Genomic DNA, 20,717 nt, shown 5'->3' on the forward strand with positions numbered 1-20,717 from the left:
GGTAGATGTCTTCGACGTCCTCGATGGAAAGGGCAAAGAGGCACATGATCCTCCATGTGTTCCAGGAGTCCCTCACGTAACCCGCAGCGATGGTTCCATCAGGGCAGCCAGGCTCCCCCAAACCTCTTTTTCTTGTCTAAAAGACTATGTCAATTGCGTCAAGAGTCCAGCTGATCATATTCATATTGAAATTTGGATTAGAGGACAGCGCAAAGAAAGAGGCTTTTAAAAAAGTTCAGACAAGGACAAAGACAAAGAGAGCAAGCAGGGAGGGAGGGAAGGGAGAGTGCGACCGCCCTCACCAGAGGCTAGCGTGCCAAGCAGAGTGGTAATGGGTCCTATTCGTATAGTCTTTGGTGTGACTCGGCCGGGGTTTGAACGCACAATAGTGCACGGAAACGTGGTGACAGACATGTAAAAAGATTGCCAAAGATTAGGATTGCAGCTTCAATCACTTGCTTGCATAATTCTAATTACCGTCGATTCTGGACTATATGCAGCTACTTTTTTCATACACTTTGAACATTGTGGGGCGGCTAATATGTAGATTTTTCTTTGCTGACGGTCATAATAAAAATAATTCTATTGAAAAACCAAACAAAAACACAGAGGGTGTTTAATTGTTTATTTTATGGTGCCATCTTTTAGACCAGGGGTCTCAAACACGCGGCCCGCGTGCCAATTGCGGCCTGCACCTTGATGTGAAAATCTAATGTTGGTGCGGCCCGCGAGTTTTATATGAATGGCGCTATAGAGCGTCATACTTGCATACCCTCGATTTTTCCAAGAGACTCCCAATTTGTAGTGCCCCACCAGGGGTAATCATTCTCCCGAGTTTCACCCAAACAATAATATTAAGGGGGTACCGTGGAGGCACTGTCATTGGAGTCCTCTACATCCTGTACAAAAAGCATGCCAGCCCAGCCACATGTTGTATTTGGCTTCTGTTGACGCAGTAAGCGACTGCAAGACATACTTGATCAACAGCCACACAGGTCACACTGAAGGTGGCCGTATAAACTGTTACAAATATGCACCACAATATACAATATACACCCCCTCCCCCTATTGAAGCCCGGAAGAGATAGGGCTGCATTGGATTCTGGGTATTTGTTCTGTTGTGTTATGGTGTGGATGTTCTCCTGAAATGTGTTTGTCATTCTTCTTTGGTGTGGGTTTACAGTGTGAAGCATATTTGTAACAGTGATGAAGTTGTTTATACGGCCACCCTCAGTGTGACCTGTATGGCTGTTGATCAAGTATGTCTTGCAGTCACTGCCGTGGGCCTGCATAAGCCTCATACAATGTGTGACTTGGCCTGCACAGTGTTTGTATGTTGGAAAAGTGGACGTTAAAGGCAGTGCCATCACGGCACATCCTTAATATTGTTTTCCGGGTGAAAACAGGGAGAATGATTGCCCCAGGAGATTGTCAGGAGGGGCACTGATATTCGGGTGTTTCCCGGAAAGATCGCGAGAGTTGGCAAGTATGTTGCCAGGGCGTGAAAGCCATTCAAATAAGGTGAATTCATTAAAAAGTGCATGTTAGTTTATTTTAAGAAATATTTTCTTGCGGCCCAGCCTCACCCAGTTTCTGCATCCAGTGGCCCCCAGGTAAATTGAGTTTGAGACCCCTGTTTTAGACAAATTCACTCACTGCACGTGCTGCAGTGTCCTTCCATTTAGTGCTTTCAACAACCGGAAGTAGACGTGTCGTTCAGTCTTTTAACCATCCACAGTGTTTCTACTTGTGTGGATACTCCTTTACTCCAAGCAATGCTTGTAAGTTTTACAGTATACCTAAAACCGCTTATCCTTACTAAGGTTTCTGACTGTCATCCCATTGGGTTGAGTTTTCTGTTGCCCTGGTGTGGGATCTGAGCAGAGGAAGTCGTTGTGGCTTGTGCAGCCCTTTGAGACACTCGTGATTTAGGGCTATATAAGTAAACTTTGATTGATTGATTGATCAACCGTCTCATGTGTGATGTCTGTCGGCGTGTTTTCATGCATATTTGTATGTGCTATCGTGATGTAATGACCCAAGGGTCGATATCATTAGCTAATATGCTAACTATTAATAACTTACAACAGCATTCTTTTTGTATTGTTTCAGTTTCACAAATTAATGAATTGGTTAATCTGCGTATGTACATGATTAATGCGATAACACTTAATGATTCATCACAAGTTAACTTATTTTTGACACCCCTAGGATTATTTGTATGTACTCTGCTTTCCACCAGCTCCACTGAATATCCCATCCTCTTTATAGTCTGTCGACAAATCTGCATAATAATATACAGTACATTTTATGCTGTTTGTCTACAGGGCAGCCACAGACTGGCAGTAAACACAGGCCTGGAAGGGGACTGGTGCAGCCTTATTCCTGTGGGGGGACCATGCTTAACCACCACCAGTGGTCTCAAATGGAACCTCGGTGAGTCACCTTTAACTCCTCCCTTTTTAGTGACATATAGTGGGCTCAAATACTCAATGCCAATCCTTACACACTTTTCCAATTGACAGTAGGTGACCCGTCCTTTGGGCCAGTAGATTATAGCCTGGGTTTTTGTTAAGGTTTGAAGATAGATTTTTTTTTCATTGAAATCTATTGTTTTAATATACCTTTTGCCGTCAAAGTTCAATAATAACGTTTTTTTAAAACTGAATTAGAATATGTAACACTAAATGGATGGACGGATGGATGGACCTACACCCCCTTTTGGAATTACAAAATGGTTCATTCCTTTTGCAGCAGGACACTCAGCATAGAACACTTTTTTGCGCACACAACACACACATTATAACGTCATCAAAGCTCACTTTTATGCATTGACACACACTGCCAACATTTGGGAACTAGGATGAAGTGATAAAGGACGAAAAGCATAAATAATACATCTTTTTGCAGCAGCTCTGGACAAAGTTATGTTTAAGTTTCACTTTTGTATCTCATAGCATATAATTGTGGTGCGTTGATTTAAGTTACAAAAACAAAGTTGTCACTTGGTTTTAAAGAAACGGGAGGCTTAACTCTTGGTAAGTGCAATAATAATACTAATCATATTTATTGCAAATATATTTTCTTGAATTTTACAGTTAAAATCACATTTGACAGTCATACTTTGCTCACTCAAACCCTTCATACAGGCACACATCCACCCATACACACTCAAATGCACACTTGAGCAGAGAGGTGCACTTGAACTTGAACAACTCAAGGTTTACAGTATAGACAATATTAGAAAAAAATAGCCAGATATTGTATATATATATCTATTCATCCCGCTCTGGCTTAGGATCAGCAGGCTATACAGACCATAGCAAGATGGATGAATATTCCTCGGTATCAAGGATCCTCAGGAAGTGATCACAAGATCACATCCCAGGGACCTCTCCACCGTTCACACTTAAAAAAGAAGAAGAAAGTCACAGGGCTTGATCAGATGCAAAAAATACAAAAAAAAAGTCACCAAAAAAAAAAGCAAGTAAACCATGACAAAACCATATCAAAAGTGACACAAAAAAGCAATAGTAGTGTGGGATCAATACAAAAAATAATAATAATAAAAAAAGAAATACAACTACAAAAAAGATTCAGTATATGTCAGTAAAGGTTTCCAGTTTAGTTCCCATTTATCCATATTTGTGGAGTTTATAAATCATATTTTTTCAATAGTCATTATGTTCACAAGTTCATTTAACCAGTTCCTGAAGTTGGGTGCGGATGGGGTTTTCCACTCTTTGAGAATGAGTCTATTGGCCAAGACCGTCCCGGGAAGCAGCACAGCTGTAATATATTTTGGAAGTTTTTGTGTTTCTGAAGACCACCCAAACAAGATTATACCCATGTCAGGGACAAGTTTTCTCTGATATACCCCCGAGTAAAAGAAAAAAATGCTGGACCAAAATGATTGAATAATTGAACATTCCCAAAACGAATGAGACAGTGATCCTTCAGCAGATTTACATTTATCACAATGTGGAGATGTATCAGGATAAAATTTGTGTAATAAGACTTTGGAGTAATAAAAATGATGAATTACTTTAAACTGCATGATTCTAAGTCTGCTGTTATTTAAGCAATTGTGAATTTGAGAAAGTGTCCGTTACCATTGCTGTTTGGGTATTGTTGTTCTTAGTTCCTGTTCCTATGCTCTTTTAACACCGTCTGCTAATGTTATGGGCATAATGAAGCAGCTGGCAAATTTGGCGATAAGCTTTTTAATTGTGGGTGATAAATTTAAGAATTTCTAAGAGAGAGTGTTTTTCATTTACCAGCTGAGACTTTGAAATGTTTTCTTTGATAAATGTTCTTACCTGCAAATAGCGAAACCAACTGAATTGTGACACATGTAATTTGATTCGCAATTGCAAGACTGGCCTCGAAATAAATGTCTTTTATGCATTTAATTCCATTTGAGTACCAGTTAAAAAGTGTTCTGTCTGTTATGGATGGAATAAATGCACGATTGTGACACATTGGTGAATACTGTACATAGTTACATTGGAAATATTCAATTGTTTTTTAATTTGAGAAATCCTTCTGATAGAATTTCTTACTACTACACTATGGCTTGTTGATTTAATAGAACAGACTGGTTTAGTAAAAAGTAAAAATAGCAATGATGTGTAAGGTCTAACTAATGACTGCAGTTCCAATGTCAGCCAGAAGGGAGCAGAATTAAGTGATTAATTTTTTGGGAACCCCACCTACCAATAGGTCAACTCGTTCATATTTCATGCACAGTAATAATTATTCAAAATTGGAAGACCCAGTTCCCCTTTCTTTGTAGATCTTAAGTGATTTTTGGATATTCTGTGCTTTTTATACCCCCACACAAAATCTAGAACTAAAAGATTCAAGTTTTTGGTAAAAATCTGCAGGAATTAGCATTGATAAGTTTTGAAAAAGATAGGCTGGGTGATCATTTTGATAGCATTTGTTCTACCTAACAGAGAAAGGTAGGGTCTTCCAATCGTCAATACACCCTTTCAGTTTCTCAAAGGCTTCAGTAAAGTTCAATTTTAGTATTGATTCATAATTTTTTAGATCCTTTTAAGCCGAGGTAGGATATATAGTTTTCTGCAACTTTAACTGGGTTTTGACTGATCTTAACATTATCTCCTAGGAACAAAAGCTCGCTTTTGGACCTGTTTATTTTATAACCAGATATTCCACCAAAAGAGTGTACATATTCTAAAAGAAAGGAACATGCAATTTCTGACTCAGTAAGTGTAACAAGTACTGTACATCATATGCATAAAGTGAGATGAGACTCTCTGATGTGCACACTGAAAATCCTTTAATATCGCAGTTCATTCTTAAACCAATAGCCAGTGGTTCTAGGGCCAAATTAAAAAGTAAGGGCGAAAGGCAGTCGCCCTGTCTCACGCCGCAATGCAATTCAAAACTAGACGATATTACATTATTGGTTATGACATATGATTTTGGTGCAAAATTATTTTAACCCATTTTATAAAGTTTTCTCCGTACCCAAATAATTTGAGAACATGAAGTAGATAAGCCCACTCAATTGAATCAAAAGTTTTATGAGCATCCAGAGTCAGGACAGCTGCCTTTTTGTTTCCTGTGCAGTCCGAGTACAACAAGTTCAATATTCTCCGTACATTGCCGAAAGAAGGTCTGTCCAGGATGAAACCGACCTGGTTCGGATGAATAATTTCTGCTATGTGGTTGCTTAACCTTGTTGCAAGTATCTTAGTTAGAATCTTATGGTATGGATTAAACAGGGAGATAGGCCTATGAATAATTGGCTGGATCGAGTGGATTTTTTTTTACTTTTTTGGTATTATACATATAAGGGCTTCATACAAGGAGCTTGGAAGTTTGTTTTTTAAGAAAGAGTCTTTTAACATTCTAAGTATTATAGGGGAGAATATTTCACTAAAAGCTTGATAATACTCTGCACCTAATCCATTTGGACCGGGGCTTTTATTCACGGAGAAAGATCTCAGTGCTTTTACCAGTTCTTCACTTGAAATAGTATTGTCTAAAGAATTCTGATGATTTGGACTCAGTTGAGGTAGGTTTAATGGAGTAAAAAAATCATTTAAATCATTAGCCGATAGAGCTGACCTAGATTTATATAATTCTGAATAAAAGTCTTTAAAGACATTGTTGATATCCTGTAAATCTGTACATGTTTCACCTGTTTTTGAGCCTATTTTGTGGATAGCAACTTTGGTTTGATCTCCTTTGAGCTGTCCAGACAGAAGTTTTTGTGGTTTATCAGATATTTCAAAATGTTTTTTGTTTTTTTTCAGTAAGATTTTAGATACTTCCCCATGAAGAAGAGAGTTGTATTAATTTTTCAGTTTTAGCATCTTATTGTATTCAGACTGCAAAAGAGAATTCATATGAATTTATTCCATTTTGTTTTTATAATTATTTCTGCCTTTTTCTTGCTTGTCTTTGTTTTGAGCTTTCAAATTAAATAATATATTCTCTCACAGTAGCTTCAAGGGCTTCCCACAATGTGGAGTCTGAGACCTGTCCTTTATCATTCACCTCAATAAAATCTTGGATAATCTTGTTCATGTACTCTTTAAAATCTTCATATAATAATAATTGTGGATTAAATCTCCATTTTTGTTTAATTTTAAGGAAAACAATTTGGATCTGCAGACTCACAGGGATGTGTTTTGAGATGACTCTACTGTGGTGCTCAGGATTACTGACATTGGAGCGGGCAGATGCTTCCACTAAAAAGTAATAAATTCTCGTGTAAGAAATGTGTACAGAGGAGTAAAATGAATACTCCCTTTTATTAGGATGTTTTGTTCTCCATATGTCTATGATATATCTTAATCTCATAAGATTATTAATGGTTTTAGTTGAATTAGCAATTAAATGAAATTTAGTTGACAATCTATCTCAAATGGGATTCAAAAGGCAGTTAAAGTCACCACTAATATAGGAGGAGCTACTGTATCATCGGGAAGTAGACCAAAAACTCTATGATAGAAGTTTGACTCGTCGGTGTTTGGTCCATAGGTATTCAAAAAAGTTACTGGGTAGGATTTAATATGACTATTTATTAAAATAAATCTTCCGTTAGGGTCAATTATTTTTTATGTAAGTATGAAAGGCACATTTTTATAAAATAAAATGGCTACACCTCTAACTGGTGAAGTAAAGGGTGCATGATAAACCTGAGATACAGTATCCAGCTTGTTTTAAGTTTATGTTGATTGTCTTTACAGAGATGTGTTTCTTGTAAGAATAAAACATCTGCTTTTAATGAATTTAAGTGTGAAAAAATCTTCCCTGCTTTAATACTTTTGGCTAAGCCCCTGACGTTCTATGAAACTAGTGTGATTTTTTTTTTTCTTCTTACAAGTTGACATTAAAGTTTTTTAGGGTATTTTATCTTTAAATGAAAAAAACCCTTAGTAATTGGAGAGTTGAAATATGATTGTGCACCTCTCTCCTTCACATTCATGCTCAGATTCACAGGTACACAACACTCACACCCCATTGTTCCCCTCTCTGTTCCCTCTGTCCCCATCGTGTGTAGTTCAATATTTTGGAATGAAATCTCCATTGTGATGTTGTCCATAAGACGTTGTGTTCGTCGATTACCCAGTCCAAAAGTCCCAAACCCCCATCTTCAGGCACAGGGCGCATGCTATACTTGCGTTTACTGCTCCAAGCAATAGCTCGGCAGCTAACTGTTTTCTTTTTTTTCCTGCGTCCTCCGGTAAAATAAACCTTAGTGAAAAAGTGTATTTCTGCTTTATGCTTATCATAAGCCTTGTGTGGTAGAGCCGTTATTGATGATTAGCCACTAAGATGTTTTATAGCGAAGGTCTTAGTGTCTGTAGAAAGGGTAAACACCTTCACCTGGTCGTTGTACTCCACATGCAGGGGAGCTGGAAAGCGTAGCATAAACTTGATTTCCTTCTACCGCAGCATGTTCATTACTTCTCGAAAGGCCCTTCTTTGCGCTGTCACCTCGGCAGTGTAGTCTGGAAACAGGAACACTCGCAGGCCGTTGTAGATCAGCTCCTGGCCGCAGCTCAGTGGAAGAAGTACTGTAACTCCTTGTCCTGGTAGAAGTGTATTCTTGCGATGATGCTCCAGGGGCGCTTGCCGTCACTCTAGCGAGCGAGCGGGACACGGTGCGCGCGCTCCACCACCACTGGCGTGGAGAAGTTCCTCGCTCCAAACAACTTTGGTATCAGGTCCGCAACGAAAAATCCGTAGGTCTTCCCTTTTCTTCTTGCTCTGGTATCCCAACTATTTTTATGTTAATACGTCTCGAGCGTCCTTCCAATTTGTCTATTTTAGCTGCCAATTTCTCATTGCTCTTCTGCGTTTCAGTCAGTGTTTGTTTGAGCGTTTCAATGGGGCGCTCGTGGTCAGAACCTTGCTGCTCCATATCCTACAATCTGTTGGTCAATGCCCATACTAGACAACCCTTCCGATTTTCCCGGGAGACTCCCGAATTTCAGTGCCCCTCCTGAAAATCTCCCGGGGCAACCATTCTCCCGGATTTCTCCCGATTTCCATCTGGACAACAATATTGGCGGGTAAGGCCTTAACAGCACTGCCTTCACCGTCCTTTACAACCTGTCGTCACGTCTGCTTTTCCTCCATTCAAACAGCGTGCAGGCCGAGTCACATAACATAAGCAGCTTTAAACACACATAGGTGAATGTTGCGCATACTTGATCAACAGCCATACAGGTCACACTGAGGGTGGCCATATAAACAACTTTAACACTGTTACAAATATGCACCAGACTGTGAACCCACACCGAACAAAAATTAAAAACACATTTTGGGAGAACATCCGCACCGGGACACAACATAAACACAACAGAACAAATACCCAGAACCCCTCGCAGCACTAACTCTTCCGGGACACTACAATATACACCCCGGCTACACAACATAAACACAACAGAACAAATACCCAGAATCCCTTGCAGCACTAACTCTTCCGGGACACTCCAATATACACCCCGGCTACCACAACTCCCCCCCCCCCACATCAACCCGCCCCCCTCCCATCTCCAGAATTCGGATATCTCAAGGTTGGCAAGTATGTCAATGCCGGCTGCTTGCTTGTTAGGGCCTCAAGCTTTTCCTCAAGCATGTCAAAAAGTTTGTTCATAGACTCGAGTATCTTATCCAGCAACTTCTCCATAGTTGATGACGCCAACTCAGCGATAGCCTCGAGCTCGTTTACGGCCACCGGTGAGTCTGATTGCTTCCCTCTTCATGTCTTGGACATAATCGTTGTTATCTATGTTTTGACAGAGTAAAACTCACCCAGAGTGATAGGCATGCATATATTTTGCCAAGCGTTGTCAGTTTAAATTAAAAAAAAGCAGAATTGGAAATAAATCTTGCAGTTTTCACCGGAGTTACAGCAGAGGCAAACTACTGCGTGTGCATCTTAGCCACGCCCCCCTTTTAGTTGGCAGCCACTAATCATACTTATGATCGTCATAATAATAAATATTTATTATTATCCAGCAATGATCATTTCACATGGCTCAGATAATGTCTACCTTACACTATGAAGTAAATTGGAATTCCCGAGATTTCTAGTCATAATGCAGTATTTTTTGGGACTATAGAGCGCACCAGTTCCCACTAAATTTTAGAAGAAAAACTGATTTTTCCATTAATTAGCAGCACCGGACTATAAGCCGCAGATGTATACGTTGTGAATTTAGTTATTTACATCCCTTAATTGTTTCAAACGTTGTCTGTAACACAGCAGTAAAGTGGCCGAGCAAAACAGAGGTCATTGTCATAAAACTACTAGCTGCAGAAGCGCGCTCTCCATTCAGCTAAACAGACTCAATAAGTCCACGGTGATATTTTGGTGAATTTATGAAACCGAAACATTACAAAAACAATGGCATTGTAATTGAATTCTAACACTGACACTCGTAAATGTGTTAGCATCTTAGCTAATGTTAACAACACTAACTTCATTACGATAGCTTATACAAATATGCATGAAAACATTTCTTACAGACATCACACATGGGAGGATTTAGTTTAGTATGAATAGTTTTAGTTATACTGTAAAACTAACAAACATTGCTTGAAATGATAAAGAATCGATACGAGTAGGAACGCTATGGACGACTTGAAGATGGAACAGCACTTGTACTTCCAGTTTAAACTCTGCAGCACCTGCAGTGAGCAAACTGTTATTGCCACAAACAATAACACACCTTTTCAGTGTCTTTTTGTGTTTTTTTTTTTTTTAGTATCTGCATTATGGCCGCCAGCGAAGAAAAATCCATACATTAGCCACACCTTTTCTAAGCCACTGGGTTCAAAGTGTAGGGAACACTGTGAACCCCTCGCCCCACAAAATCTTTTGGAGACATTACAAGCTGGATGGAAAAAAAACATTTTATAACCAAATTAAGTCATTAATTTGTCCATTTAAACATACTGAGTGTTAGGTTAAAGGGCATTTGAGGCTAGTTCTCAACAAAAACACGGAACCTAGTTGCAGGCTATTATTATATCCGTAATGTTATCATGACTGTGTTCCACCTTTGCCAAAGGGGGGATTGGGCCTTCGTTTTGGCAGATGTGCATGAGCATGCAAGTATTCTACTTCATCAGCTGTCAAACATGAGAATGTGTAATACAGTCCTCCAGCTTGCTCCCATAACCGTAAGCTACCATGTCGATCCTAACAAAAGTAAATTGGCTCCATCTGCATGCAAAGAGCGATAAAGTCAAAACCAACAACAGGTTGCATACGCTCCCCATGCCACATATTCTAGAACACAAAAAAATCCAATCAGGCGTTCATGGGCGGAGGTCTTATCCCCCTACCAAGCTTTGTAAGCAGCTTGGTTCTTAATGAGTTGGCAGCGACTAAACTTCCTCCCACACGAGGGAAACCTGGACCGTCTGTCAGGGGGGATTGCATGTTTGCTTATTTATTTTTTATTTTTTGTGCCATCCATTCAGTCTTGTGTGTATGTTTGTGAAGAGTCTGCACACTTGAGCAAGCACACTGGAGTGTTCTTGCTTGTTTTTGTTTGAGTTGGAGCGTGTGTGTCGGGGGAGTCTTCTAATTTTGTTCATTAATATTTGTAGTTTGATCAGCCAGTTGTTGTCTATTTACTCATTGTGTGTGTGTTGATTGGCCTTCTGAAGTTGTATGCACTGTAGATGTACTGGTGAAAATACACATAATTAATGATGGTGTATTTACTAATGTCTCTTCAGGATGTGGAGGAAGTTAAAGAATATAAAAAAGGAGCTTCTTTAAAATATACAATGTAAAAATGTAGGTAAATTTTGACTACCGTATTTTTCGGATTACAAATCGCACTGGCCGAAAATGCATAATAAAGAAGGAGAAAAACATATACACTGTATACGTCGCATTTTTGGGGAAAATTTATTTGATAAAATCCAACACCAAGAATAGACATTTGAAAGGCTATTTAAAATATATAAAGAATAGTAAACAAAAGGCTGAATAAGTGTACGTTATATGAGGCATAAATAACCACGGAGAAGGTGCCTGGTATGTTAACGTAACATATTATGGTAAGAGTCATTTAAATAACTATAACCTATAGAACATGCTGTACGTCACTCCTAATCGATAAATCCGATTACATCTTTTTCCTCGATGTCGCTTCTAAACAACTCTGCCAACTCCAAAGGTATGTGCCGCTTCCTCTTGTCGTTTTCTGCAGCATATTTCACTACGTCCAGCTTGTAATCTGCAGTACATGATTTCCTTTTCGGTCCAATTTTTGTTCAGCCCTTCTCAGTTTTTATAAGTTACCGCCAACAATGAAATGATCCATTGTAATAGCTACGGCAGTAGCATACAGCATATAGCAGTTAGCATTCCATGACCCACAATGCACTTCTGCCATGACCCTCCCCCGCCAAATTCCTATTGGTTGACGTGTGTGTGACGATTGCTGACGTGTGTGTGACGATTGCTGACATTTTCTTCGTCTCTTCCACGAATGAGATAAATAATATTATTTGATATTTTACGGTAATGTGTTAATAATCTCACACATAAGTCGCTCCGGAGTATATGTCGCACCCCCGGCCAAACTATGAATAAAACTGCGACTTATAGTCCGAAAAATTCGGTACTTTACTTTGATCAACTGAGGGGGCAAAAAATAATGCCCGTGCTTCATTCATCCCTATTATGTTACCACTTGCTTGTAGTATAAATCTTATATTGTAATAGTTAAAAAGCATTAGAAAAATGTCTGACTTTCTGCAAATGTTTTTTAACACAATGAGAACCATCTGTGTCACCTTTACACTCTTTGAATCCTAAATACTAATGCTGTCTGAGGCTGAGCCAGTCAGTGGCCACGATACTGAACCGTGCACTCGGATTGGTTTAGTGCAAACCTATTCTACTGGCGGCCCGCCAAAGCTTTCTGTTTGGCCTGCCGAACATCACCAAAATAGGCTTGATGAAACCATTGAAACTAGGATTGCTCATGTATGCAGTACTCCGGCCACCTCGCAGGGTCAACAGCGAGGCATGTGTCTCAATGGAGCAGCAGTAGGTAGAGTGGGAAGTATACTGCTCATTCAACCTGAAAAACAATCTAAATCAGGGGTCACCGTAAGGAGCAGATGAGTAGCCCGCTGGCCTGTTCTAAAAATAGCTCAAATAGCAGCACTTACCAGTGAGCTGCCTCTATTTTTAACATTGTATTTATTTACTAGCAAGCTGGTCTCGCTTTGCTCGACATTTTTTATTCTAAGAGAGACAAAACTCAAATAGAATTTGAAAATCCAAGAACATATTTTAAAGACTTTGTCTCCACTTGTTTAAATAACTTCATTTATTTTTTTACTTTGCTTCTTTTAACTTTCAGAAAGACAATTTTAGAGAAAAAATACAAATTTAAAAATGGTTTTAGGATTTTTAAACACATATAACGTTTTACCTTTTCAATTCCTTCCTCTTCTATCCTGAAAATTGTAATCAATGTTCAAGTAAATGTATTAGTTTTATTGTAAAGAATAATAAATACATTTTTATTTAATTCTTCATTTTAGCTTCTGTTTTTTCGACGAGGAATATTTGTGAAATATTTCTTCAAACTTATTATGATTAAAATTCAAAAATATTATTCTGGCAAATCTAGAAAATTGGTAGAATCAAATTTAAATCGTATTTCAAAGTCTTTTGAATTAATTTTGAAATTTTTGTTCTGGAAAATCTAGAAGAAATAATGATTTGTCTTTGTTAGAAATATAGCTTGGTCCAATTTGTTAGATATTCTAACAAAGTGCAGATTGGATTTTAACCTATTTAAAATATGTCATCAAAATTCTAAAGTTAATCTTAATCAGGAAAAATTACTAATGATGTTCCATAAATTCTTTTTTTTTATTTTTTCAAAAAGATTCAAATTAGGTAGTTTTTCTCTTCTTTTTTTGGTAGAATTTTGAATTTTAAATAGTCGAAATGGAAGATAAACTATGTTTCAAAATTTAATTTTCATTTTTTTCGTATTGTCCCCTTTTCAAACCATTCAATTATGTGGTTTTTTTTCATCATTTATTCTCTACAAAAAAACCTTCCGTAAAAGGAAACAAAATATACGACAGAATGACAAACAGAAATACAATTTATTTAAGTGTGTATCAAACTGGTAGCCCTTCACATTAGTCAGTACCCAAGAATAGCTCTTGGTTTCAAAAAGGTTGGTGACCCCTGATCTAAATAAATCGCAAAAATCTGACTTTTAACAACAACTAGACAACAAAGTATGAACGATGTGCCCCAAGTAAGTGCTCGAGTCATTGTTTCCTGACAGACCTTTTTCAGCAAATTCACTTTTTTACTTTAATACTCTACTGTAGTGTTGATATTTTTAGTTCATTTAGCCATAAATGAAATAAAAAAAAATATTAATTTAGGCCAAAAATATGTATACCTCATACCGACAGCCATCAGACTGTATAATGCATATGTTCCTTCTTGACTGCACTTAAATGTAGAATATATGTAGAATATATTTATATTATTCATATATTCTATACATTATATATATAATATATGTCATATATTATTTATTATTATTATTGTTTATTGTGAGCAAACTGTGGTGCTGAATTACCCCCAGGGATCAATAAAGTACTTTCTATTCTATTTTATTCTATTCTATATGCTTTAAAATATCTGGGATAGAGGGAATTGGAAAACGTCATAGTACAATGGAGCGAGGGAACAGTAATTATTTTACCATCTTATTATTAGCATCAGACACCCATGTCACGAGTAATGATGTGCGGATTGACACTGAAATATCGATACCTCTGATACTTCAGTCATTTGGGGTCATGTATATCAATATAACACAAACACGGTGGAAAGTAACTAAATTATTGAGAGCTTGTCTAAAGGGTACGCGGTTGGTGGCAACTACTTTTTCTTGCACCCGCTTAAGTGCGTAACGCGCAAGTGCGTGATGCGTAAGTACTCTGATGACCGATGGTAAACTGAGTATTGGGCCAAACTACATTTTTCACTCAAGCTCCTACTCCATGGAACCTCAGCCTTCAAAACATCAGCAATGTAAACACATGTAATACGTTTAAGATCCAGTTAAAGAGATGGCTCATTGATAATCACACCAGAGCTGTCATTAACCTCCAACTTGAACTGCTCTTACTGCTTGCCTTGTAAAACTGTAGGTGTGAAGTTTGTTCAGATTGTTGAGTTGTTTTGTCTGAAAGGTTCATTTTTATTTTTATTGTACTTTTAGTAATGTATTGTCATTGCTATATTTTGTATGTAAATATGCAATTTTATTCTTTTAGGGCCAGTTATCTGTCTCTGAACTACAGGTGAAAAATAGCCATTTCGTTAACTCGGGCACATTGACAGAAATGTTTATTAATATGCAGTGTTTCTGCAACAAATACATTAAACACAGAAGGAGGCATTTTTCAGGTGGACAGAAGAGATCCTCGTATTGGACAGAAAAGGTAATCACAGGTATCGCACATCACCAAACCTATCAAAACAGTTAGAACCTCTCAAAACGTTCTGTCTGTACCAGTCAAGCATTGTCTTTGAATAAATAAAATTTTACCTTAGGATGACACTGTCATGTCAATTCCTGTCATGTCTTATTACGTATATTGCCATCACTGTGTGAACAATAAAATGTTACTAACTTTAAAAGGGTTGTTTGAATGTTGCAAACTAAAAAAAATAACACCACCACTCGCTAGCTTATGTAAGTAAATTAACAAAAGATATTAAGAAATAACTCCGGCTTCCTCCCACCTCCAAAAACATACACCTGGGGATAGGTTGATTGACAACACTAAATTGGCCCTAGTGTGTGAATGTGAGTGTGAATGTTGTCTGTCTATCTGTGTTGGCCAGGTGATGAGGTGGCAACTTGTCCAGGGTGCACTCCGCCTTCCGCCCGAATGCAGCTGAGATAGGCTGCAGCACCCCCCGCACACCCTAAAAGGGACAAGCGGTAGAAAATGGATGGATGGATATTAAGAAATAACTGTCTAATTTATCAGAATTAAGAATTAAACTTTGTAAAACACTTCTGCCTGGATCGAATTAAGCGCTGGTGACTGGTCAAAAAACTATTTTGCAATGACTTGAAAACCTAAACAGGACCAACAAAGCACTGATAGTTTAATATTTGTAAGGACAAAGGGGGGCCAGCTTCACACAGGTCAAAATTGTGTATGAAAACAAAAGATCTGAAGACATATACAGTGGGGCAAAAAAGTATTTAGTCAGCCACCGATTGTGCAAGTTCTCCCACTTAAAATGATGACAGATGTCGTTAATTTGACTGTGAGGGACAGAATGTAAAAAAAAAATCCAGGAATTCACATCGTAGGAATTTTAAAGAATTTATTTGTAAATTATGGTGGAAAATAAGTATTTGGTCAATAACAAAAATTCACCTCAATACTTTGTAATATAACCTTTGTTGGCAATAACAGAGGTCAAACGATTACTATAGGTCTTTACCAGGTTTGCACACACAGTAGCTGGTATTTTGGCCCATTCCTATATGCAGATCTTCTCGAGAGCATTGATGTTTTGGGGCTGTCGCCGAGCAACACGGACTTTCAACTCTCTCCACAGATTTTCTATGGGGTTGAGGTCTGGAGACTGGCTGGGCCACTCCAGGACTTTCAAATGCTTCTTACGGAGCCACTCCTTCGTTGCCCGGGCAGTGTGTTTGAGATCATTGTCATGCTGGAAGACCCAAAGCTCTCACTGATGGAAGGAGGTTTTGGCTCAAAATCTCACGATACATGGCCCCATTCATTCTTTCCTTAACACGGAAAAATCGTCCTGTCCCCTTAGCAGAAAACAGCCCCAAAGCATGATGTTTCCACCCCCATGCTTCACAGTAGGTATGGTGTTCTTGGAATGCAACTCAGTATTCTTCTTCCTCCAAACACGACGAGTAGAGTTTATACCAAAAAGTTATATTTTGGTTTCATCTGACCACATGACATTCTCCCAATTCTCTGCTGTATCATCCATGTGCTCTCTGGCAAACTTCAGGCGGGCCTGGACATACACTGGCTTAAGCACGGGGACACGTCTGGCACTGCAGGATTTGATTCCCTGTCGGCATACTGTGTTACTGATGGTAACATTTGTTACTTTGGTCCCAGCTCTCTTCAGGTCATTCACCACGTCCCCCCGTGTGGTTCTGGGATTTTTGCTCACCGTTCTCATGATCATTTTGACCCCACGGGATGAGATCTTGCGTGGAGCCCCAGATCGAGGGAGATTATCAGTGGTCTTGTATGTCTTCCATTTTCTGATAATTGCTCCCACAGTTGATTTTTTCACACCAAGCTGCTTGCCTATTGTAGATTCACTCTTCCCAGTCTGGTGCAGGTCTACAATTATTTTCCTGGTGTCCTTCGGCAGGTCTTTGGTCTTGGCCATAGTGGAGTTTGGAGTCTGACTGTTTGAGGCTGTGGACAGGTGTCTTTTATACAGGTTTCGAGTGAAGGACAGAAGAGCTTCTAAAGAAGAAGTTACAGGTCTGTGAGAGCCAGAGATCTTCCTTGTTTGAAATGACCAAATACTTATTTTCCACCATAATTTACAAACAAATTATTTAAAATTCCTACAATGTGAATTCCTGGATATTATTTTTCACATTCTGTCTCTCACAGTTGAAGTGTACCTATGATGAAAATTACAGACCTCTGTCATCATTTTAAGTGGGAGAACTTACTGGCTGACTGAATACTTTTTTGCCCTACTGTACTTCACATTAGACGTTGTTGCAATACAACACAACATCAATATACAATACAATACAGTGTGCCCTCACCACTTCGCTGTTCATTTACTGCTGTCTCAGTGCTTCACAGATTTTAAAGTATCATTGACGACTTTGTGATTTGAGTAACCATTTAAGCTCTCATGTTAAAATGGTGGAGGTTTTAGAGCAAGCCTTTTGCTGGGTTGCAATCATGTGACCAAGAGGCACTTCTGGGTTTCAGGCGATGGTCGGGAATCCCATTAAGCTGCTTTTTATTTACCTGCGTCAGTGCAGATTTGGGCGTATTTTGTAAGGTTTAGAGGCAAATATATGATCATTCATGAAAAAAAATATTTAAAATGGCATGGAGTAAATTTATACTCTTAAGAAAAATAAGTTTTGAAAGATTTAAACCATTCATCATCACCAAGAGGTTACTGCTTGCGTCGACCCCATGTCCTTTGATACTCACACGGATTTAGAGAATAAAAGATTACCAAGAGGTTACTGCTTGCGTCGACCCCATGTCCTTTGATACTCACACGGATTTAGAGAATAAAAGATTGGAGGCACGTCATGTCTTTACATCTGAGGGGTCCACAAATTAAGCATTTGTGCATCGCTAAGTAACGTATTTGATTGACATAACGAGTGCCGTATTGCTGTGATCGTTATAAAAAAAAGGATAATTTGGTTTGCATTTATTTACTGCTAAAAATATGTGTCTAATCTACATTCTGGACCCCCTCTCCAGGGCCCAGGCTTAGACCGATTTTTTTATTATATTTTATTTTATTTTAATCTTTTCTCCCATTCCCCACAATTGTTTACCTGTATCGCACCATTTTTGTAAGGGGCGCTGGAAGCCCGCAGACCCGTCAGCCATCCTGTTCTGTCTCCCTGTAATGTTTGTCTGATCTTGAATGGGATTGTGCTGAAAATTTAAATTTTCCTGAAGGAACTCTCCTGAAAGAATAAATAAAGTACTATCTAATCTAATTTAATCCATGTTTGTGGTTGTTTTCATAGTTCATATTTTTTTTCATTGGGTATAAATGTCCGTGTTGTTCAGCAATGTTTGCTAGCGATATAAAGATTCAGTGTATGCTGATGACCCTACGAGAAATTGTACATCTAGTTTATTAAAACTATTAAGGATATTTTCTTAATGCTAACAAATATCACCAAAGACACTGTAATGCGGTCGTCCGTGTCAATTAAAGCACTTGGCTTTCCTGCACAACAACAATAAAACTTTTAGTTAGTTCTAAAAATTGACAACGCACAACCACCGTTGCGATACATTAAAATGACGGCAACATTGTGGACATGCTGACAACGCTCCAGACAATGGCGTGCATTTTTTTTACATTCGGTTTTCGGTAATCAAAGTTGCTTATTAGTGGTCGAGTTTTCAGTAAGTCACTTATCAATAGTGCGCAAATCAATAGCTGTATATGTTATTTCATACTGTAATGAACAGCTGGTGTTAATGTTTTATGTTTGTGTGGTTTGGATTTGAGCGTCGTTTTTTTGCGGCGAATGAGAAGGGTTGTTGTGTGTCCAGGGATGCCCGGACTTACGGAGACGAAATTGTTTGCACGGGAGGTAAAACCTGTTGGAATTGTGCCGTTTGTTATCATAGTATTGGGAATATAAGTTAAAAATAGCATCAGACTTTTTGATGTTTGGCGGTAATGAAAATGCCATGGCACGGCGCCACATTCAATTACAATAAAGGTAAACCCTGCACATTTGAAAATGTATTAATTGGAGGAGCAGTGTTTGATTTTTGGACAAACAACTTCTTAGCATTAACATATGGTCACATGTCCTCATTCAAACATATGTGTGAATAAAAGTCAAACGTAAGATACCATTAGCTATCAAAATAGACGTTAAACTATTTTCGGTTTCTTTGCTGCTCTTACATTTGTAGAATGCCTTTTAGTAATGTACTATTGTGAAATGTCTGTCCAAACATTGCACCTCAACGTCTGTCTTTTTCAGTTTTAAATGATTGCAAAACTTTTGACAGCTTACCTCGTCTTCTTTGAGCCCTTTGCTCTCTTTTTCCCTTTTCTTTGAGCTATTTCTTTCAAATTATATTTGGAAACAGAGGACGTGGTGTCCTCCAGAACAAAGAGGAAAACAACCATTCGGATTCTTATAGGTGCAAAGTTCAAAAGCCAGCATCTGTGATGGTATGCGGGTGTATTAGTGCCCAATGCATTGGTAACTTACACATCTGTGAAGGCACCATTAATGCTGAAAGGTCCATTCAGGTTTTGGAGCAACATATGTTGTCATCCAAGCAACGTTATCATGACGCCCCTGCTTATTTCAGCAAGACCATGCCAAGCCACGTGTTACAACAGCGTGGCTTCGGAGTAAAAGAGTGTGGGTACTTTCCTGACCCACCTGCAGTCCAGACCTGTCTCCCATCGAAAATGTGTGGAGCATTATGAAGCCTAAAATACGACAGCGGAGATCCAAGACTGTTGAACGACTAACGACCTACATAAAACAAGAATGGGAAAGAATTCCACTTTCAAAGCTTCAACAATTAGTTTCCTCAGTTCCCAAATGTTTATTGAGTGTTGTTACAAGAAAGGGTGATGTCATATTTCACGCTTTATAAAGCTCCATACATTTTCAATGGGGGACAGGTCAGGACTACAAGCAGGCCAATCTGGTACCCGCACTCTTTTACTATGAAGCCATGCTGTTGTAAGTTGTGCAGAAGAATGTGGTGATGTAACACAGTGGTGAACATGCCCTTTCCCAACTACTTTGGCACGTGTGCAGCCATGAAATTCAAAGTTAATTATTATTTGCAAAAAAAATAAAGTTTATGAGTTTGAACATCAAATATCTTGTCTTTGTAGTGCATTCAATTGAATATGGGTTGAAAGGGATTTGCAAATCATTGTGTTCCATTTATATTTACATCCAAAACAATTTCCCAACTCATATGGAAACGGGCTTTGTAAATTGATTTGATCAGTGAATCGTTGCAGCCTGATGACGTGTTTTAGGTGTGTGGAAAGCTGGTAAAACTTTAAATGCATATAATAATCATAAAAAACTAAATGATAGCATCTTTACTTCAATAAAATGTACTTATCACAGAGAGTTCTGGAACATAAACCTCCACGGTAATCGAGGGGACACTAATACATAAATATATATATTCCTGAGAACCAGCATACATTTGTGGACATTTGTGTTATGCATAAACAGCGTTACTTTTTTTCCCCATATGGGAAACTGACAAAAGACCAAAAAAAAACGTCCACTGCAGCGCCTCTGGTGGCTGATAGAAAGTAGTGTAATACATATTCATCCATTCCAGATGATCAATCAATCGGTTAGAATAAAAGTTTTTGGTTGAGGAGACACGGTCAGGCTCTATGCCACTTTCACGTG

The 20,717-nt window shown here is 38.5% G+C and overlaps 1 protein-coding gene across 4 annotated transcripts in view; it reads left to right on the forward strand.

Annotated features, from left to right (window-relative positions):
* tpk1 (thiamin pyrophosphokinase 1) overlaps window positions 1-20,717 on the forward strand; it is a 130,724-nt gene that overhangs the window by 75,903 nt on the left and 34,104 nt on the right. For all 4 annotated transcript variants that reach the window (XM_061921962.1, XM_061921964.1, XM_061921965.1 and 1 more), the window contains one exon: window positions 2,328-2,436. In XM_061921962.1, coding sequence (XP_061777946.1) covers window positions 2,328-2,436 — 109 coding nt within the window. The remainder of the gene's footprint in view (window positions 1-2,327; window positions 2,437-20,717) is intronic.

Source organism: Nerophis ophidion, linkage group LG15 (genome assembly GCF_033978795.1).
Source record: "Nerophis ophidion isolate RoL-2023_Sa linkage group LG15, RoL_Noph_v1.0, whole genome shotgun sequence".
Taxonomy (NCBI): Eukaryota; Metazoa; Chordata; class Actinopteri; order Syngnathiformes; family Syngnathidae; genus Nerophis; species Nerophis ophidion.